The sequence below is a fragment of the Trematomus bernacchii genome, unplaced genomic scaffold (genome assembly GCF_902827165.1).
Source record: "Trematomus bernacchii unplaced genomic scaffold, fTreBer1.1, whole genome shotgun sequence".
NCBI lineage: Eukaryota > Metazoa > Chordata > Actinopteri > Perciformes > Nototheniidae > Trematomus > Trematomus bernacchii.
Genome location: NW_022987714.1, coordinates 2,890,691 through 2,913,456, shown reverse-complemented (window position 1 = coordinate 2,913,456; position 22,766 = coordinate 2,890,691). Strand labels below are relative to the sequence as shown.

The 22,766-nt window shown below is 43.4% G+C and overlaps 1 protein-coding gene across 2 annotated transcripts in view; it reads left to right on the top strand.

Moving 5' to 3' along the window:
• Window positions 1-6,026: 6,026 nt before the first annotated feature.
• Window positions 6,027-22,766, top strand: part of roraa (RAR-related orphan receptor A, paralog a) — a 171,020-nt gene continuing 154,280 nt past the window's right edge. The window contains exon 1 of one of the 2 annotated variants that reach the window (XM_034141325.1): window positions 6,027-6,309. In XM_034141325.1, coding sequence (XP_033997216.1) covers window positions 6,156-6,309 — 154 coding nt within the window. In that variant the 5' untranslated portion in view covers window positions 6,027-6,155. The remainder of the gene's footprint in view (window positions 6,310-22,766) is intronic. The other variant, XM_034141327.1, reaches the window with a different exon arrangement.

Below are 22,766 nucleotides of genomic sequence, written 5' to 3'. Positions count from 1 at the left end.
AACGGGAGCCGGGGAGGCGACCTCTGCAGGGGCGGCCGCTGGGAGAGGTGGGACCGGAACCGCAGGCCCCAATTCGGTGACAGGGGTCAAGGCCTGGGGCGGCCCCGTCGCGGAGGCCGTGCCAGCACCACCGGCTGGTCGAAGTCCAGGTGAACAGCCTTAACCCGGTCCACCGAGACGTGCTCGGCCTTGCCACCCAGGTCGACCACCAAGTGCTTGCCCCCGTGTTCCAAGACCCGTAAGGGGGCTGCAGGGGGCCTCTGTGAGCGTTGTGCCGGATGAACACGTGCTCCGCTGAGCAAAGCCCCACGGGAACCCGGGACACATGAGTGCCGTGCTGAGCAGTGGGGATCGGAGCGAAGGCCTTAGCGGCGTCCTGCAGGAAAGCTCGCTGGGCCGTCGCCGACCAGGGGGCCGATGCGTAAGGGAGGCTGACCGTAGACCATCTCAGCCGTGGAGCACTGCAGATCCTCCTTAGGCGCGGTCCTCAGGTCCAGCCTCATAACCCAAGGCAGCTTGTCGACCCAATTACCGTCCGTCAGGCCCTGAGCGGCTGTCCGGTGGAGCTTAACCCCCAAACCTCCGGCCACGGCGTTCCAGAGCTCGGACGTGAACTGCGAACCACGGTCTCAGGAAATGTCTGAAGGGGTGCCGAAACGACACACCCATGTCGCAATGAAGGCCCGGGCTATGTCAGCCGCTGCTGTCGACGCGAGTGGGACCGCCTCCGGCCAACAGGTCGTCCTGTCCACCATAGTTAGGAGGTAGGAAAAACCCTGGGAGGAGGGCAACCAGATCGATGTTGACGTGGTCAAACCTCTCAGGCACCAGGAATCGCTCCAGGGGGGCCTTCATGTGGCGGTGCACCTTAGCACGCTGGCAAGCCACGCACGTGCCGGCCCAAGCCCTCACGTCCTTTTTGAGCCCCCGCCAGACGAACTTGGCGGCCACCATCCGCACCGAAGGTTTCCCGCCGGGGTGCGACAGGTTGTGCACCGCCTCGAACACGGAGCGCCTCCAGCTGGTGGGAACGACTGGACGCGGCTGGCCCGTGGAGACGTCACACAGGAGAGTTACGCCCGAGGTGCCGAAAACCACGTCCTCCAGGCGCAGCCCCACGGCAGCCCCCTTCAGGGCCTGGACGCTGGGGTCTGTGACCTGGTCCGCTGCTATGCGGGTATAGTCGAGGCCCAACTGGACGGCCCCGATGACGACCCTGGACAGGCAATCTACGACCAGGTTTGAGTTGCCAGCCACGTGCTGGATGTCCGTGGTGAACTCCGAGATGTAGGAAAGCTGTCGTTGTTGGCGAGCAGACCAAGGCTCCGCCACCTTGGACATGGTGAACGTGAGCGGCTTGTGGTCAACGAACGCCGTAAATTCAAGGCCTTCCAGCAAAAATTGGAAATGCCGCACGGCCAGCCAGAGTCCAAGGAGCTCCCGGTCAAAAGCGCTGTACCTGCGTTCCCTGGGCGTCAGCTGGCAGCTGAAAAAGGCGAGTGGTTGCCAGGCGCCCTCCACCCATTGCTCATGCACCGCACCGACGGCGTAGTCCGATGCGTCTGTGGTAATGGAGTAGGGCCGTGGGTAACGGATGCGCCAACATATTGAGCCAGCGCAGTCTTGACCTCCTTAAAGGCAACCTCAGCCTCCGCCGTCCAGTCGATCTCCTGGATGGGGGCCTTACCTTTCAATGCCTCATACAGCGGCCGCATAATATGGGCGGCCCGGGCGATGAAACGGTGGTAGAAGGTGACCATCCCTAGGAACTCACGGAGCGACCGGGCCGTGTGCGGGCGAGGAAACGCTGCGACAGCCTCAACCTTCGCTGGCAGGGGTGCTGCCCCGCCCTTGGTGATGCGGTGCCCAAGGAAGTCAATGTCAGACAGCCCGAACAGACACTTTGCAGGGTTGATTATCAACCCTTGTTGGCTGAGCCTCGTGAAAAGGGCCCGGAGGTGGGACAGGTGTCCTCCTCAGAAGTGCTGGTGACGAGTATGTCGCCCAGGTAGACGAACACAGACGGTAAGTCCCGCAGCACCGAATCCATCAGGCGCTGGAATGTTTCAGCTGCGTTCTTGAGCCCAAAAGGCATCTGCATTAACTCAAACAACCCAAATGGCGTTATCACCGCCGTTTTGGGAATGTCCAGGGGATGCATGGGCACCTGGTGGTATCCACCCAGGTCCACCTTAAAGAACACAAGCCTACCTGCCAGGTGCGCCGAAAAGTCCTGAATGAGCGGCACCGGGTAGCGGTTGGGTGTCGTGGTGTTGTTGAGGCGGCGGTAGTCCCCACACGGGCGCCAACCACCATTAGGCTTGAGGACGATGTGCAGAGGAGACACCCAACGACTGTCACACCGGCGGATGATACCCAGGCGTTCCATGGTTGAGAACTCCGCCTTCGCTGCTGCGAGTTTGGAAGGGTTCAACAGCCGGGCCCTTGTGTAGACTGGGGGTCCCTCAGTGGTGACGTGGTGCTCCACCCCATGCTTGGTGGTGGGTGCAGAGAAGGTGGAAGGCGTCAGGTCCGGGAACTCGGCCAACAACCCGAGGTACTTGTCCGCACCTGACAGTGAGCCCGACAGCCCGTTGTACGCCGCTTTGCCAAGCGTACACACAAGGGAGGAAAACGTCATTGCATCAACCGTTCGGTTTTTTAACGTCCACCAGGAGCCCGTGAGCACATAAAAAATCTGCCCAGAGGAGGGGAAAATAAATGTCTGCTGTGACGAAGTCCCAGTTGAACCGCTGCCCCCCAACGCATAAACACATAGGCCTCACGCCATAAGTGCGGATGGGGCTGCCATTAGCCGTCGTCAACTGCGGTCCGTGCCCCCCCCCCGAGCGACGTCCTCCCTCGACGCAGGAACCACGCTCCATTGAGCGCCCGTGTCACAGAGAAACCAGCTACCCGAGACACTGTCGCTAACGAAGAGAAGCCTGCTCGTGTCATCAACGCTCAGGGCCACTACCGAGCGCTGGCCCTCTCGTTTCCCGGAGGCTTGTAGCTGCAGGGAGCGATGCACTTCTTCGCCTTGGCCCCGAACCGCGCGTGGTAAAAACACTCCCCCGTGTCCCCACGCCGGCCTGGAGCTGCCGCGGTCTGCTCCCCCCCAAGCCCTCCTAACTGGCGAGGGGGCACTGAGCGTTGCAGCCAGCACATCTGCACCGGGCTGCTGGGTCGCCAGGAAGAAACGATCAGTCTCCTCAGCCAGGGCGTGGGGTTCAGTAATGGTCGTGTTGGCCAACGCCGTCTGAACCCAGGGCGGCAAGTGGCGCAGGAACGTCTTACTGTCCCCAAGACCCTGAATCTCAAAATCAAAATCTGGCGAGCCCTCTCCTTAACAGATAAGCTAAATGTCTTAAGGAGAAGGGCTTTAATCGCCTCATATTTGCCCTGGCGTGGGGGATCTGCGATAAATCCGACCAACCTGGACGATGTGGAGCTCCCCAGCGCCGCCACCACGTGAAAATACTTCAGGTCCTCGTCACGGACCTGGCGGCAGGCAAAGTGTGCCTCCACGTGTGCGAACCACGCCGTAGCAGCATGCTCCCAAAACTCCGGCAGTTTAATATAAACATCGCAATCAGCCATGTTCACTAAGTCTTCGGAAACTATCTCGAAAACGTCTGGGTCACCAGTGTAGAGCCGATGAATGGGAGTCGGAGGCGGCGTGTTGAGTATGGAACTCCACACTTTATTTTCCATTAGGTTTACAGAAGGGAAGAATAACTTGCATACATGCTACTCAAGCTAGAATGATAACAACCACCAGGTACACTCTCTAACGGGTCCGTGGTGCAACACACACCATATACCACAGTGAATTATTTCCCGTAATGTTCAACCACAAGGTAATCTTATATTATTGAATGCATGCACACACAATTAAGGAGTGTTTAGATTTATTTATGTTTTGAATAACAAGTATGAACATCTGGGCAGTTTTGTCTTTCCAGATAACAACATATGTCTGGCTGAAGTTCAAGTTTCTGGACTTGGTTGCTGAACATGCAAAAGGCGTGGAATGTGAGAGTAGAGTTCACACGGTCAAATTGCTGTGGGTCAGAAGGTCAGGGAAATTTGGAGGAGCTAAAGCTGAGCTGAAGGAATGGAACTTGGCCTCTTCGCTTGGCAGTGAGAGATTCCTTCTGGCTGTCTGTCAAAAAGTCAGAGCAGCACAGCTCCAAGTTATATCACCCTCTTGTTGGTGAGTTACATGCAAGGAGCGCTGCAATGGAAACAAGATTATTATTTGACAAAATCCCCCTCTGTGACTAGTCCAAACTTCAAATATTGACTTTACTTTTGGTAGCATTTAGTGTATTCATTTTTTTTTAAATAAAATATCTCCCTTTAATGTCTAAATGTTTTTATTTTTTATTTTCCATACCTGCACATGAATTTTAAATTAGTTTACGTAATTAGTTGACAATAACCTTGTTTTGCTCAGAATCTCTCACGTTATGTTTCACTGCCATGCTTGTCAGTATTTGACTTCATGTATATTATGTCACTTGACTAATGAGGTGTTAATCCAGCTTGAAAAAATACATGCATTAAAGGTCAACACCAATTATGAAAGTTGAACAAACATTAGACACAAGCAGAGTCAAACGCAAGCCATTCAATCAAAATAAAGGAACACAATATGAATACATCAGCAATACTTAAGTGTTACAATTACTGATTTCAACCAATTGACACCGCAGAGTCAAAAACACTGCTGCATGTGGAACGCAGTAAGATTAGTGTTGTTTGTTTTCATTGTTTGCTCACTTTGTCATTGTTATGCTATTCATGTCAATTATCTTTGTAAGTATAACATAATATAGCTGTTTGGTATTGCAGGATGGATATTTTAATGTATCATACATAAGTGCAGACACTATGAACGTTGAAATATGTGATTCAAAACATAGTATTTATGTAATTTAAATACTATTAAATTAACTGCTGACATACTGGTTTCAACCAAATGTATTCTAGATGATACAGTACACTGTTATGTAAATGATGGTAATTTTCAGTTTTGGCCAAGTTTTTGTATTATCTCTCTCTGGTCTATTAGCAGTCTGGCTGTGTATCGGGAGGGCAGTACCGTGTCAAAGTCCACGTGCACCACTCTGAAGGGGGCGGGGCTCCGCTGATCACATGTAGGAAGCATGCTGTTTGTAATTGCTGCGCAACAAGCGGGCCATGACTGTCGGTTGCCAGAGTGACGTTTGATACCAGTTGTACGGGGTAGGCCTACTGTAACTCAGTCTATCCAAACTGTTATCAATCTTTACTTTTATCAGAGCAGAGACACTCAAATAAAATCATATATCAGACTATGGAATGCACCTTTCACAGGACGACATCATAATAATGATGATGATGATTAAGCATACAGTAGCTATTGTTTGAGTTCTCAGAAGTAGTGTTGTGGTGAGGAGCAGCTTACAGACTGCTGTGTGCTGCAGCCAGGAATGGCATGCACACTGAATGATTTAGCAGTAAATGTCTCCGCAGCTTTTCACTGTGAACTTGCAAACACAGACACTGTTGAGTATTGTGAATTGAACAGTGGCCACATTTAGCTCGGAGCAATTTACAGATTGTGATAAAAGAAGACATAATAGCCACAGGAGCTGCAGTTTTCATGATACTTATCATGGGCTATGTTATTTTCAGATGTATAGTTTAATTATATGGTTTGGATCACAAGATACATGCACGTCATAATGGTGTATTTGGCAGATTTTCAGTTTCAAATGCAGCAGCGACCTACATGTATTATTACAATTATTTTCCCACATAAATGAAGTATTAAATAGATAGTAAACTGCTGATCAAGTTAAACACTAATAAAAACATGAAATTCATATGCAAAACTGCGCAGGGTCGATCAGCATGGATTACTTTCAGGCCTACATCTATTCTTCGGCTATTGACAACCTCTCCCTTTCCAGTGTGCATGACTGGAGCTCTCTCTAGCGCTGCCAGTGGACAATCAGACCTACACACCCACCTCCAGACACACTCGCATTTCTCATTTCTTACTTCTAGTCTAAATTAGATAGCAAGACGTAGTGCCGGAGCTCACAGTTCGCACCGAATTAGTTTGAAGTACTAGCGGTAGTTAAACAGCAAATCTGAAATTCAACATGGAGTCCCCTCCAGATCCAGCAAGCGACCCGGGCAACAGCGCCTCGGAGCCGGCTACCCCGGTCAGGGAAACCCCGGTAAACCTGGAGACGCTCCGAAAAGCGAACCATCCAGCCCCGGTTCGGAGGCAGACCTGCTCCAGCACCAACAAAGGTAAGCGGACCGTGCTTCGCTTTTAAATGCGTGGGAACGAAAGACCGATCGCGGATTTTCAGAATTAAACTTCAAAATGAATTAATCGCTTCCCCATAAATAACTGCACACTGTCTAAACCCTCCAAACCACAGGGACACGGCTCTTTATTTATTACCACCGCGGCTTTTACCCGTTCGCCTGTAATTAGTGCCTCGGTGTGTTGCTGCTTTTCAGGCTCCACTGACAGCTCGAATCATAGGGGGGTGATACGGTCACAGATGTCACATTTACTCTCACTGCAAGATAAATCAATTACCCAGCAACTTAAAATGACCTACTGGAGCTTCTCTTCGTGTCAAAAAGGGCCAAACTGTCCCCTCAAAAGAGATTTTGTCAAAGTGTCAAAAGTGAACTTTTGGAAACTGTGGGCTAGTTTATCGATCAATCTCCTTTTTGTAAGGACGTGTCTTCCTCTATGCCTGATCCAGCACACCGTGCTGTCTGGCAGGGTGTTCACATCTCCAGCTAACAGATTTTTAGCTGTTCCTGTGCAGAAAGACGCCCAGCAGCTGGAAATTGTTTAGCGCCTGCTCTCACACACTATTGCAAGCATGGAGTCGCTGCACGCCTTTTTGCGAATATACCTCCGCACGATCACACAATTAAAACCAAACGGGCTATATATGCCTGTTTAAAAGTGTGTCTGTATTGCTGCTGAGGTGTAGTTCATTTTTTACATGATTTATCCACCACGTCCCGTCCATGTTGTACAGTACAGACATTATTTAACCACACCCCCTCTCGGCTGTCTCACAGGCTAACCGGGCTCATCCAAGTTCAGAGAAATTATCTTTTTCTCTGCTCGTTGTTCACTATCACAGTCGGTGTAGATGGCAGTGAGGCAAGCGATATACATGTGACAATTAGTTTATTACTCGGTGCTTTTTGTGTGCGCACTCGTCCTGTGCGCGCGCGAGGGTATATTTAGAGTGTGATATAGTGAATGTGGAATGTAAGCTGGTTATGTAACAGGTTTAGCCATAAACACAGGCGCGCAACTGAAAGCACAAATCATCACCGCAGATCTCCTCACTTTATACAAGAGTTCCCCCATTCCCCATGAAAACCCCGGCTGTTAAATTAAAATAAATCTGTGCACTTCAGCGGATATGTGCTCACCGGTGAAGGGAAACTGTGTGACTTTGTGGGCTGGCACTGCCGGAGCTCTTATGTAATAGCGGGGCAAAGACAGGTAGTTGGGAGGCTTCGTGGATTGATTTCTTTTTTCTCAAGTCTGACTTTCAGACACTCCTAACCTGCTGACCCATATTCACCCCACCCTTTATGCACAGGATTAAAGTGTGTCTGGGATAGAGAAAGACAGGAAAAAGAACGCCTTCGGTCTGTTATATAATGCTGAATGGGTTGAAAAAAACTAAAAAAACACATGTTCAGTTGGACAACCTCTGCAGCTCAAAAGGAGTTTCCCTGCACCAAAGCGTAGCGTTGACCTTTGTTCAAATAATTAAAACGATTGCATGAAAACATCAACTCTAGACGGCTTGAAGAAAAGTTTTGTGAACTTTAAAATAAAGTCGCCATTTATCTGAAAAGGGTTTAGAATATATTTCTAAATTAATGAATTATGTTATGTTTAATTGTGTGGTTTACATCTCAATGTATGAAGCCTATTGCTCAGTGTATTCCGTCATCAAATTTCAAAAGGCAATTCATTTTTTATCTTATCTGTTGCTTTGATGTTCAGTTACTTATACAATCTGTTGTGGTCGACTCTTACAAATGTTTACAAGGTATTATTATAACACTGCAAGAGTTGGTTTATATTTGCCTTAAAAACATTTAACTGGGTTTACAAAGCAGATTATTTATAAATGTGATCATGTAGAAACATTTAGAACATTCACCACTCAGGAGAGCAGAAGAAACGTTTTCTTTCATAAAGAAATGATGGCTTAATGGTTTTATTAAATAAAGCATTGATGCAAAAGTACATGTTTTCTAATAAGAAGACTGCAGTTGGTTTATTAAGTCGGCACAGTTCAGTGCAGGATAAATAAAACAATAAAAAAACGTTTATTGCTCACAGTACTGTTATAGTCTTGTAAGACATTCTTTTAGGATTATAGCTCTCTGCTCTGGCATTTCTGGCCAGCCACAGAAACCAACATCTGAAAGGCGGCAGACACTTGCTCAAGCACGGTTTCCCTCTTTACACCAGCTGTATTAGACTTTCTGAGGATGCACATTTCTTATCCTGCATGCAGAGCATTTACTGTTTTAACCCTGAGTGCTAATACCTTTTAGAAAGGGCTTACTTCAGCAGAAGCTCTGCAGAAAGACTTGAGAGGGTCAGAGAACAGGCCTTGGAGGGCTATGGATATCATTACTGGAAAGAAGAAAGGGTGTTATTTTTAATATCGAAAGATCCCTCGTTTTCGCAAATTTGGAAACAATCAATATTAATGGCTTGCTTATGTAAGGTCATGGTCTCTGCATAGGCCTGAAACCTCACCATCACACAGGGAAGCTGAACACTGAAGCTGCGGATGTGATAAGAGCTCCGGTGGCTGAGGTCCTCTGGTAACATGACTTTGAGCATCAAAAGTGTGTGGTACACGTGCGTGTTGTAGTAGTGTAGTGCTCTGAAATACACAAGACAAAAAAGACTACAAAACATTATGTTGCATAGCACATTGTGTGAGTTGTCATTAAGTGAAGTGTACGCAGTGTTACAGTCTGTCCTGTATATTTATTATAAGCCTCGCTGACATATCTTAATGGAATTGCTTTTGATATTTTTATACTACCCACCAGTTGCAACCTTTTATGTCACGACTCCTGTAGATCGTCTAGTTTCTGCGATCCCCTTTTTTGAATAAAAAAAATTAGCTGTTTTTAAGTGTTTCATGTGAAGAAGCAACTCTTACCTGACACTGCAGTTTAAGAAGCTAATCCAGACTGAAAAGGCAAAGTAAAAAGAGTCTCTCCTAACGAACACGCACCCATACTTTCATCAAGCAGTTTTATTTTTGGGCAGTGAAATTAGAGCTCTTGGCTAGAGTGGCAGCATTTATTCAGTTGTTGTTGACACAACACGGATGAGGTGCAGGGACGCATTAAAATCTCCAAAAAGCTGGGAGCTGCATGAGGCTTGCACGCCACTCGAGTGGACAGCAACTTTATTGAGGCGCAGGCATTCTCGCATTCAATGAATTGGGGCTCTCTGCCCGCTGGAGAGAAGGAAGATCCTGGTACAGGCTTTCAGCTGAGCCTCAGCGTGGACGGGTCAGCGAGATAAACTCTATAAGGGGCTCTTTTTTTCTGGCTGGCTGCTTGTAACATATCAAGTATCAGTCCTCCTGCATTTTCAATTCTCAAAGTTGGTGAGGTGATCATATCATAATCTATTCTATTGGTACCTGTTAGACAGTTGTTAAATGTTAATAATCTATTTGAAGGCCAAGCGCAGTATTTGATCTATTCCTTAGAACAACATTACAAAACATTTTAACTGAAAAGATAAACAGTATTTATTTGACTGTGCACTATACAAAGTTGGGACATCTGCTCTAAATTTAGACTTTGGCACCACTACATTTTAGGAAAAAAAAGGTATTTTGTTTTTATGAGCTTCAAAGGTCAAATTACATTTGAGCGGCAGTGTGCTTATCTAAGGAGGATGTAACCGTGAATGTCAACATAACATCAGGACTAGTAGTAAAATGAGCAGTGATTGAGATTTGTATCATGTCAGGTGCAAGGCTCTTTCTTTCTTGCTTTTGGTTTAAATAACAAGTAAAAAAATGAATAAAATAATGTAAATAGTTTTTTTTCAAATTGTCTTACTAATTGTTAAACTGCTGATAATTGCTCAATATTTTTTAGGTTTCAATGACACGAAAAATCCCCTTTCTCATTTTCTTTTCTCATTTTTTCTCGATGGAAAGTTTGCTTTCAGTCATGCATTTTCAGATAACTTTCTATCATTAAAATATAATATTTTCTTGTTACTGTGTGTGTGAACATTCTAACTTTGTCCAATAAAATGTGATCTTTGATTTGAAAGTGTACCTTTTGTAATAACTAATACAGTTCAGAGGGTGTCTCCTTACATAAACAGAACAATTCTTTATCCTTAAGTGTGTCAGATTTACCTTTAAACGTATTCAATTCAAATATTTAAACAAAGCACCTCCTGATTATCCAACTTTGAACACAATTATACCCAGCCCTTGCAAAAATGGGACCTCTTCATACAAAATATTTTTGGTGCTTTATAAGTTTGGAGTTTATTTTTTTGATAGCATTTCTTTTAATACAATTTGAGCATTTCATCTTCCGTACCTATTATAGGAAGGGATTCAAAGTAATTAAATAACCCTTAAAGATGTAGAGATGTAGAGGGGGACATTGTCTGTATTCGATATGAAGGAAGCTCCATGAAAGGACTCTTGAATTGTATTAGAGGAAACTGTTTTGTAGTCCTGTTGTCCTACCAGCGATTGACGGAACATTGCTCTGTAGCAGGATCACAAGTTTAACACTTGACCCTTAGGTTATCCTGATAAGCCTAAACATCTGGGCCAATAGCTTCATAGTTCTCTTTATCTCCATATCTAAATCTATCAGTATGCATTTATTTATATACATTTAATCTTCTGTATTTATCTAATAGGATGCAGGAAACTGGGTTTACCAAGGATCAATGTTCAAGTTATTTGAATCCAAGTCCATGTGCTTTCAATCAGCTTAATGTGCAGTGGTTGTAAAACACTACAGTGCATAGCATGACTGTTAAGTTGTAGCTGCATTTTTGGTAACCTATAAGATATATTTGAGATGTACCGGGTGCATACTGTATGCAAGGCAATGCAAGCCCAAATAGGCTATATTAATTTAAAAAAAGTTAAGGCATGTCAAACTTACCCTAGACCAAATTTGAAAGTTTTATTCATGGGGGACAGTTTATTTTGGAGTTTGATTCACCAGTGGCCTAACTGGGGCTGGCGAGGAATTTTCAACTGGTGACAGACACCAGACTTGATGTGAAATCTCCTGTGGTGAATGACAGCTCAGATCTATGGCCCATTTACAGAAGTTTGTTTCTTAGATAGAAAAATCTGAATAGTAATGACCGGAAATACTCCAGATGCATTATTGGAGGGTGTTAAAGGAGTCTATATTTAATGTGGTACACTGTGACCTAAGTACTGCTGCTTGGCTCAGTGCTGCCCTGTGCCTCTCTGATATCAAGAGGGTCCCTGGATGGTTGGTGATGGAGGTCTGAAGGATCACTCACAGGAATTCTTATGTTGCATCTAGGGCCAAGCCTTTCACATCTCTACCAGTGTGAAGGGTGCAAAGCTCCCGAGCAGCTAGGTTACCCCAGCACTCAGTCAGGAGCTTTGACCAACAGTATCTCTAAAATCACTCTTGTGCCGTTGAACACAATCATACTATATGTATATATTTTACCACAGAGCCTGGGTGCTGAGTGCTGACATGTGTTGAGCACTTGAGAGAAAAATCATGGATGGTCTCCGGAGGCCCAGACGTTGTGCACACCGTAAAACAGGAAGAGGTAATGTTGTAAAATCTAAAGTATGTTAGTGAAGCAGCACACCTCAAGAGCCTCTTAACATTATTTATCTTGGATTCTGAAGGCTAAATGGCCCTCACGGCCGCTCTGTCTGAAGGACTCCTGAATGGTGGACGATGACATCAGGCTAAGATGAACATAGAAATCTGTGTTGCATTTTGTAGCCGTCTAGCATGGATGAATTACATTAACAAGAGCGAGGAATCCATGTTTTCTCATGCGATCGTTAGAGTGATAATAATGTAACCTAACAATGTCTGCACTTACATTTTACAGGGTGTGTCAAATATAACTAGCCTAGACTAGAGAAGGTGGTTTCAGGAATTGCTGAAACTATTGGTTTTGTTTAAAAACACATGTGGCATCATTAGTCTCTGCACCATTACACTGAGAAGTTTTTGTTTTTCATTTGCACAAATCCATCTTTAGATTGAACACGTATTATAAATAATATAGTTGCAGTAGCAGATTTTTCTTTTCTAGTGCCTATAATTTGCTATTCCTTTGCTCCCATCACATAGGGATGTAGATAATTCTGCTGAGGAAGTCAAAGCACGCATATCACATCCTCCACCATCATTTTCCTAAGATCAGCACTGCTGGAGTATCACTCGACAAAGTTTTATTTGTCACCTGAAATAAACAAAAAACTTTTGGAGACAAGGGGAGATAAAATGACTTGAAAATCAGTGTCATTTCTGTTGGCTTGATTATTTATATTGGAATAACAAGCGCGACTTAATCTCATAAATAAAAAAGGAAAAGATACAGATCCGTCCCCTCCAGGTACTGCCACCACTTAATCGAATTAGCTCCACTCTCAGGCTTGACGGGCTCTTCAAACACCCCTGGTGACTTCTGAGTGCCGATTACAATCAGCTACTATTTTCAGCCTTTGATTAAAATCTGGTGAGGTTGGACAGAATTTTTTTGAACGCAGAACCAACTAATTATTAACATCACAGCCCATCTCTCTTTCTTTTTTTGCCAGTTGCAGAGGGCCAATGGGCTGGAGTACTTAAACAATACCCATAAGTATTAATCATGTTGAACCAGGCTGTGTGAAGCTGTTGGCTTGTTCTTATTAAAACATCCCGTGCTAGTTGTCCAAACATATTTATTTACTGACCTTTGTGTCATTTTAAACACATCTGCGTGTAAAACTCTGTCTTAATTTGTGAAACTAAAGAAGCCATTTATATTTATTTCATAGCATTGTAATATTTTAAGATAAGTTGCTTATACAGATGTTTTAATCTGGCAGACAACAATAACACACACAATGTTTTACTCATGAAATAATAGAAGATGATCAGGATTGTTCATGCCTCACACAGTATGTCATAGAATCACTGTAATGTGCCTGTCAAACACAATTATGCTCCTTTTGTTACTTTCAAAAGGCAGCTTTTGAATATGAATAAGTCACTAATGAATATTTGGTTCTTGCGTGTCTGTGGATTGATTGCTTTAGGAGGCGTACTAAGACAGAGTGTGGCACGATGGGACTCAATCAATGCAGCTATGCTGCCGCTGTGCTGCTTTCTGACAGTGATTGAAAGACAGAGTCACTCTTCCCCAAATATGCTACACAGATCCTGCTCTCATTCACTGACAAATATCAGCTGTCTGATCAATCAATATTTGCAGCTTTATTTTACTAATGCAGTACTTAAGAGGCAATAATTAACGCCATGCTGGGTTGTTAAAAGCCTATTTTTATGTGACAGACAGAAATAGACATACAGAAATAGGATGATAAAAGCCCCTGTATGATGTTGATAGTGGCACGTGGTGCAGAAGTTCCTTATACTCTGTACTATGAACTTGTGAAAAACTTGGCACATAACAATTCTTGTTGCTTTCAAGTGTTTTTCACAAAAATGTTTGTACAAAACTGGATTTATTTGTCCAAAAGTATTCAGCTTATAGCTAAACTTAGGACGGGACTTTGAGTAAATGGCAGGTTAAAAAAAGAAATCCAACAAATGTATAAATATCTAATGAACTTTCATTAACTTATTCTCCCTTTTTATAAACTTTTTTCTTCAGCCTTTGTTGAGGTTGTACGTTCGTTTGAGTAATTGAAATATAGTATGGAACAGTTTAACTAAAGGGAATATTCATTGGACGTCATCTTGTGTTAAACAAGTGTGGCTTGTGATGCTCATTAATTTGGGCTTGCTCCACTTGCGGTGTTTGGGCTCTCTTCGCTGGCTCGGTGCCACAGCGTCTTCTGAAAGAGCCACTTCATCTCTGTCAGGGGCAGGTGGAAATTTGCTGCACACTTCTAATTGGACAAAGTGCCTTTCAAACTCCGAGCCATCATACACAGATCAGATTATCATACAGACCAGGTGCCGACAGAGGTTCTTCACCTCCCTTTTCCCCTCTTGCTCTCTTGTGCATCTTTTGGTCGACTTTCAGACTGTGCTGCGATGCTTTTTAAACTCCCGGCCGCCTAGTGGCCCTGGGCATAATGAGCCCTGTCTTGCAGATTAATTACCAGAAAGTGCATTTGTTATTTTGACTTTGGAGCACATTAGTGTATGCTAGGCATCATTTGGGCAAAACATGTCTTTTAAAAATAATCTTCAAGTGATTTAACAGATGAATATTTGTTAAGATCATTAAGTAGATCCCACCTAAGTTTAATGCAATATCTTGGTCATCTTTCTCAAGAGTACTGAAACATGCAGCAGCCAAAAGGAGAATGTGAGGCTGCAGGCTAGCTCACAGGGGGCTTTAAGGTCTGCAGAATAGCTCGGGGCCAGACCTCACTATGCTTGTAGAAGTAAAAGGCCTAGGTGAAATCTTCAGATCACTTCTTCACATAACAGGTTACCAGTGAAAAGAGCAAAACTCGACTCGTGTTATTGTGTCTGTTTGATTCAGTTAAAAGCATGAATTTTGAATGAGCAATGGAAGTAAAAAAGTAGTGACTGATGTAAGAGTAGTCTAGCTGAGAGAGGAAAAAACACTTTTTTCCGTTCACATTTTTACAGATCAAGAACCTACCATTTTCTCTGGTTAGTTAACACTGACAAAGACTCTCAATCAGTGAGGCTTTTTCTCAAAATGTTCCAGAGCAGATTTGAATCTGAAGCTTCAAATAAGATACACATTGAGTCATGGCCTGCGAGGATGCGAGTGTGTGTTGTCGGAGCAGCAGTAGGAGCTACATTTTGTTTTCTGTTTACATGAAAAGTGTTAGACTGAAAATGGAAAATAAGATTGGGCTTACAATTGAACCTCGAAGCAGCCCCGGCTGAACCCATTACACTTAGTGTTTGGTTTTTCTTTTTGCATTCAGTTTTTCAGACGGTCAATTTCAGCTGTGTTCAGTGTCAAAGCAAAAGATCTACCTCTTTTGTTCAACAAAGATTATCAATTACTTTAACAAGGATTGCATCTGCACTTTGCATTTTGCTTCTGTGAGCAAAAGCTCTTATTTGACAGATAACAACCTTGCACCTGGGTGGTTGTTCTGTTGCCATAGAGGTGAACGTACAACTTTAGGAATTAGTTTAGGAAGTAAGTGGTAGAACACCAGTATCTCATTGTATGTGCAATTTCAATATTTGCTATGCACAATCACATGAATTCAAACATAAATGAATACATACATCCTTCAAAAGATCTCTCAAAACTCACTTTTTACTCCACACTTCAATTAGGACTACTGTTTATGTTTTTTTGTTTTCTTTGTATTGTTTCTGTTCTGATTTCATGTAAAGCGTCTTTGAGCATTAGGAAAAGCGCTATAAAAATCCTGTGTATTATTATTATTATTATTATTATTATTATTAAGCCGGTCTACTTTTTGTAATTGTTTTTACTTGTTATTAAATCATACTTTTATTTATTTTTGTACTGATTCTTGTTATTTTACTATCCCCTCCCATGCTGTTAGTAAGTAAATTAATGATCTGTCCTATTCTTTGATAGCAGGAAACCACTTGTGATAAATACATTATCACTGCTCCTTTCACACGTCAGGCCGACTTGGCAACATTTTGGCATACTCGATTGCTTATCTTGTCTGCACGTCGTCAGCGCAGATGTATTACCCTGTGCTGATTTGATTCTGGGCAAAGGGAAGTGGACAGGAGAGATTGATGGTGGTGTCCCCAGTCAGACAGATAACACCTGATTCTGCCTGCAGGGGGTTAGTCTAGCACACTCCTCCCCTGCACCCCCGATGCATCAGAGACCGTGCTGAGGAGGTGAACCGTTCCTTCACTCAATGCAAATTCGGGGCCACATTCAGAGATGATCCCAGGACGATTGAGCCAATGTGGCCCCGAGCACTCTCCACCACATGATCCATGCATCAGCCACACCTGGAAGAAACCCACACAGGCATGGGGGTCATTTGTTTAACACAGGTGCACCGTGTAACTCAACGCACTCAAACAAGCGCATGCCCACACGTCCCCGCACGCTTCAACGCACGCTCAGAGACAGACACATGCCCGAATGCACACACACAGATACACAAGTGTTAATGAAATGCCGTCCGCGCACATGGTTTTATATTGGAAAAATGTCTGCAGTACAACACCCCTTGTTATGACCTGTTGTTCCTGTCACTTTGTCAGTCTTTTAGAAGTGAAATATCACCAGGGAATATATCGTAATAGAATAATACCTTTGTACATCGTTTAAAGGGGTGTGGGAGTTTGATTGCTTACCAATATACTGCATTAGTATTTGAGTACATACTACAGTGTAGAGCTTAAATGTCATATTGGATTCATATTTTAATACACTTAAGCCTTCTACCTGATTTTCCCATTATCTTTCTTTCCAACAACAATGAGATTGTTTAATAACTATCAAAGATTTCTATTGGACAAACAAGTTCTTTAAAGACACCGTTTAGGCTGTGGTGAAATTATATACTTTTTCTTCCCGTCTATTTTCGAACTTGTTTAGACTTTAATAATAATATATTTGTTGAACAATTAATCAAAAGATGAATTAATAATGAAACTCATCATTGGTTGCAGTTACATTCTGTATAGTTCAGTACAAAGGATATCGTTCACATTTGTATCATGCAGCACATGGAAACAGAGGGCTTTAAAAAAAAATACTCTGCTCTTTTGCTGCTATTACATCATTTGTTATAATACACCAACCATCATTACCATCTGAACATCTTAACATCCCCACAAATCAAAGCATGCTGCAACATCCTCAAACTGACAAAACACGTTTTTAGTTTTTTAAAAGTCAATAACAACGTGCGCAGCACAGGTTCTCAGTGTGTGAAGCAGATGGTGAAAGGCTAGTGTATAATAGATCTCAATATTAACTGAAACACATGCTGGGAGTGTTGGTGGATGGCACACAGCAGAGTAAAAGAGAAGCAGTGACCTTCTGTCCCATCATTTACCCCCTCGCGCCCCCCATACCGCTCTCAAATTACTTTGTTTTTAACCAATTAAAGCAGCCGGCTGAGCATCAAGCAGGCTGCCATTTTTTGCTCACCTGGTACCATGTGACATTATCGCTCTGTCATCGGGAGAGATGGCCGTAAGTGGGAATCTCCGGCGTGGCACCGTGCCACCTTAGACCCCACTGTGTTCACTGATATGAATGCAATGATTCACCTCCACCTCAGTCAGCTCTCACCTTTTCCCGGTAATAGCGCCACACACAGCTCCTCACTGCATGAACCAATGAGCAAATGATCGTGGTTGTTAAACCACGTTCCAAAGCACACAATAGATATACACTGAGTATTATTCCTCTGGTTCACAAAATGATCTGTTCATAAATGTGCAAGGAATCTATTGTCCTTAAGTTGCCTGATCAAGATACCATATGCTTAGAAATGGTTCTCCTTCCAAGTCCTATAATGGCTCAATAATAAACCGAAAGACAGCAGACACAACAATACCGTGGCACGAGATGAATGAAGGGCCGGAGTGTGTGGTGTTTAACAGCCATACGAGCGCAGATTATGTGCTTGAAGGGGCTGAATCGAGTGCCAGCAGTGACAGTTGGGCTGGGAATTGAATGTGCCGGGGACGTGCGGCTCGACTCCGCTCGGAAACACCACTGGGTCCGGGGCTCATCTCTGTAGTCCTCCGCCTCCCTCCTCCTGTAGAGGCATTGTGGCCCGCCGTTTGCTCTGCGTCACCAGGGGAATGGACGGGCCCCTTGCTCCCGCTTGATGAGCACTCACTAATGGCTGCTTCTTTGAAAGCTCACTGCCCGTTTGAGGAGGAGTGTCTTTTACTTCCCTCCAGCTTGCCTTGGCCGGGCATTCGTCAGGCTGCCTGGCTTTGCTGTCCTGCCCACATGATGGTGCGCCAAGGGGCTGAAACGTCTGTCATTTGTTTTACTTTCAAATAAAACTTGATGATTTACCAATAAAAAAAGTAAAAATAGTCTTTTGATGATGTCTGGAGGCATATGGAGAAAGTGTTGCAAAAACATTTGAGCACCGTGTCAGGCTAGAAATAAGAGATTTGTCTTTTTGCTTTTTTGTACCACATCTGATAAAGAATAATGTGGCTATAGATTTTTTCTAAATTAAACAAGTTAGTATATAAAGCATTACATATGGTTGAGGACACAAAAAAGGCTGCATTACATTAACGTCAACAAGCTGATTCTGGATCAGTGTATGTAATGGCTCGCCAAAATGCATTATGTCAAGAGAGAAAGCAGCAATTAAATTCCCCTCGTTCATGTTTTTAAGAAAGGTATTTTTACTTTGCGTCTGCACGAAAAGAGCTTCAGCAGCAGTCTTAAGGAGATATATTCCTAACACAGCTTAGAACATGGAGGTCTGTAATAACAAAATAAGCAGCTGTGTTTGAAATTGGGCCCCTTGACAGTTTGCATACTTTTCACAGGCTGTTAATCGTCTATAGTTCACAAACCAAGCAAGATGACAAGAGCATCTACCGTAAGAAAAGAGGAAACCAACGGTAGTGTTTAAAGTGAACAGTAGGCTTGTGTTTTTAAAAAGACGTCTACACTATAGATGATGGCTTAATATGGTTTCTTAACACTGCACTTGTACAGTTGATGGATCTGTGAAGCTGTTTGTTATATAGTTGCTTATCATTGGTACCCTTGACCTGCAGTGCCCTGTCTATTCACCAAGAGGTGTTGTGCCTGTTGCCCTTCTTATAACTAGTGTACCAGTGTCCAGCTCCTGAAGACTCCATTAGGAAGTTGGAGTCGTCCTTGGAAATCTGCTCTCTATAACTTCTACTGTCTTAACTCTCTCTATCCCTCTCCCTCTCCCAATCTGTTTCACATGCAATCTTTTTGCCCCACTTGAAACTAGGTTGAGGGTCAAAATGGCGAATTTGATATAAGAGCTGACGTGCTTCCATGGAGCACCTTGTCAACCCAAAACAATAGGTTTGCAGGACCTGTTATGCCGTATAAAGAATGTTCGCATATTCCCTGAGAAATGTCCTCCGCTACATATTCCCAAAAGACATGAGAACATTTCTGTGCATGACTTTTTACCAATCCTGGCCCAGAAGAAATGGAGGTTGAAGCGAAATGAATTCATTTAACATGTCAGCAATCAGGGTTTTTTCATCTGACAGATTCAAAAAGTCATCCAATTTGCATGTTAGAACCTTTACCCTTGTGATATTTCATTTGATGCATATATGGTCTGCACCGGTTAATCTTTTCAACGTTATGTTCATGGAAATGTAAGCTCTTGTTCAATATGAGGCTGCACATGATGTCCATGAAGAGGTGACAGATGTTAGCACTTACATAATGGCATGAAAAAAAGCAACCGGCTGTGGTGTTGTACAGCGGTGTAATGAAGAAGTTTAATTTGATCCGACCTCTTTGTCTCAGTTGTTTCTCTGAGCTGCCTCTTGGTAGGAACGTCTTCGAACAGGTCAGGATGAATGGACACCAGATCCAGTCAGGTCCATAACACAGCTCTAAAACGGAAGAATTCAATGTGCAGTCGGGTTTATTTTGAATACTAATGGGTCAAAGAAATAAGGACATCGCAATAAATCAAGTGAGTTTTTTTAAATGCGATGACCATTTATTCTGGAGCAGTATCTTGAGGTGTTTTGAGAAACAATAAAAAAAAGACCCTGGTTAGGAAAGAGAGTCAAACATGGATTGATGGAAGTTAATATACCCACTTTATTCATTTCCATTGTCATGGATCTTTCACCAACCAGTTGTCACAGGCACTTTCCTCTCAAATTAAATTCAGTTTGATATGACATTTTAATTGGAACACTATTCCCATTAATTGAACAAATTAGAGAACGTCTGCTGGGGGAAAGGTAATCTCTGGGAGAGATGATTTGGAATTCACAATTTAGAATTAAAAATCAGCTGCTTGGCTTTTGTTTGTGTGGCAGCCAGTTTTTCAGGAGTGCGCACGCAGCGCCAGTGCCCGAGGTCTCAGCGGCACTCAGGGCTCACATTGTCTTCATTAAAAACGATTAAGGAATAGGTCAATTTAGTCTGCTTGGCTGCTTAGAGCCATGCACTTCCTCCCATGAAATGTCTTTGTCTTCATCTGCGGGGCTGCGTCGGCTCGGCAGTCACTCGAGCAGCAAATATGATCCGTCACTATTTTATGCATGTTTACATGTCTGATTTAATGTCTTAATGAGTCATAGCCGCATCCTTTAAATGCTGTAATTTAGTTTTTATTGGTGTGTGAGTGTGTGCGCAGACATGTGTTTTCAAGCTCCTGCGCTCTGTTGCAGCACGCGTGCCGTCTGATGAGTTTCTGTCTGATTAGCAATGAAAAGTGATGTTTACCCTGCAGCTTGCACTACTGTGAGCAATTAATTACGCTAATAAAAAAATCACCTTAAAATTGGTGTGGTTGATTTCATAAACATATGTGGAAACAGAAATGTTCCCGACATCAAACATGTGGTGTTTGTGATGTTTAATGCTGAGTGGATGCTGTTTTCGTGTGGCTGAGTTAGAGGTTTCTACCCCGACTGCTCATAAAATAGTTAAAGATTCACTGTTATTGTTTACAATGTTCAGTTGCTTTGTGTGTGCGTTTACAGTTCTCCACATGAACTCCTGTTAAGGATACAGTGTTTTTGGAATTGCCGTAGAGAAAAACCATTAACAGAGACTAAATAGAAAACGTGTTGCAGATTTCTCATCTCAGGGTGGCCACCTGTCAGTTTAGGTAGACTGGCAGTTTGGCCAGGAGGGAAAAAATGGTGCCAAGAGTTGCCAGGTGTAGATAAATGTTGCACATATGTCATCAAATTACTTGACATTACAAAGGACATTGTCTATTCATCATGCATGTGCATTCTAACAAATGGTTGCAACATAAATCTCAAATGTTATGTACATTGTTCAGCAGTATCACACAATGTATGAACATGATGTGTACTGCAAATACAGTAAAAGGGAAATCTCTGTTGCTAATATTTGAGTAACAGCTTTGCAAAAGGAGCCTTTTGAAATTGCAGCCCATTGTGTTCCACCCTATTCAGATCATGAGGTTTCTCAGCTACCACATTGTTGTGTGTCAACAGAAACTGAGAGCACATGTGACCATAAAACTGAATCCTCAGTATGAACCTTGAAAGTTAATCACAGCGCAGCTTTGAAACACTAACACCCGTTTTTATAATTGTAATAATCTTTAATTTTATAATTTTCCATCAACCTTGACGCTGCCACTTGATAATGTAGAGCAAACCTTGGAAAATGTTCCTACTCTGATGCGAATTAACAAAAAAAATATATCTTTGAATGTCGGGATCTCCAGCAGTGCCTTTTAAGTGCCTTAATTTAAGCTTTCTATAAGAACTGTAGGAGGAAGCAGAAGATAGTGTGTGTGAGGAAGAAAAAGAGAGCCAGACAGAGAGGGCTCCTAGATAGCAGGGCCGGGGGGAAAAGTTCCCCATGCTTGTCGGAGTTTGAGCAAGTTCAGAATTGATGGAGCCCACAGGCAGCACTGCTAATTTTAGTTGAAATCACCTAAGTGGTTTGGCTAATTTATCCAGGCTCCTCGGCCTCAGCCCCTGGTTCCTGGCTCTGCGCTGCCTCCCCCTCCCGCGCAGATATATCCACAAAGCGTGAAGGTACCAGGAGGTGACAGAAGGAACAGAAGGGTATTCTGTGCGCAGCTGATTCACAGAGCACTGGGTGGTTTAAACCTGTGTCATACATTTGGATAATGTTTGACCCATAACGACAGCCCAGGTTTAACCATCTATTCCATATTCTATTGAAACGGTTCATACAACTCTGTTTTTATTGGAAATGGTGAAATTATATGAATTTAAAACCATGTGAACAAAAATAGATGCAATCACTGATAAATCTGATGGCTCCCGATAATCTTTTATATTTCACATTTCCGATGTTAATGTAGATATGGAGGTTTAAATATAAACACACGACAGTCATTTTAAAGCTTTCGGAGAGGATGTTGCCAGCCAGTGTGATTGTGTGTAATGATGGTCTGCCAGCTGGATCTGCTGAACATGTTGAAGCTTAACAAGCAGCATTGCTGGCTTTTAATTGTTTCGTAACAAATCAGACAGTCCCTTCCTTTGTGGTGCCTTTGAACATCAGTTTAGTAGAAAGTTGAGAAATAGGGATTTGAAATAAAATCGTAATGGAGGGGCTAGGTCAGCGCAGATACAAAGAGTGTTTTGCTTCGCAGTGATTAAAAATGCTGTTATATTCGTTGTAAGGCTGGAAATTATACTTGAGTCTGCGAGGCTGGATGTGACTTTTAAAGTTATTTTATATGATTTTAGACATTCACAGGATTAAACCAGAAGAGTTTGTCTTAACAAGTGTAATACCAGTGTGACTGAAGTACATCAAAACGTCAGAAGATGTGATT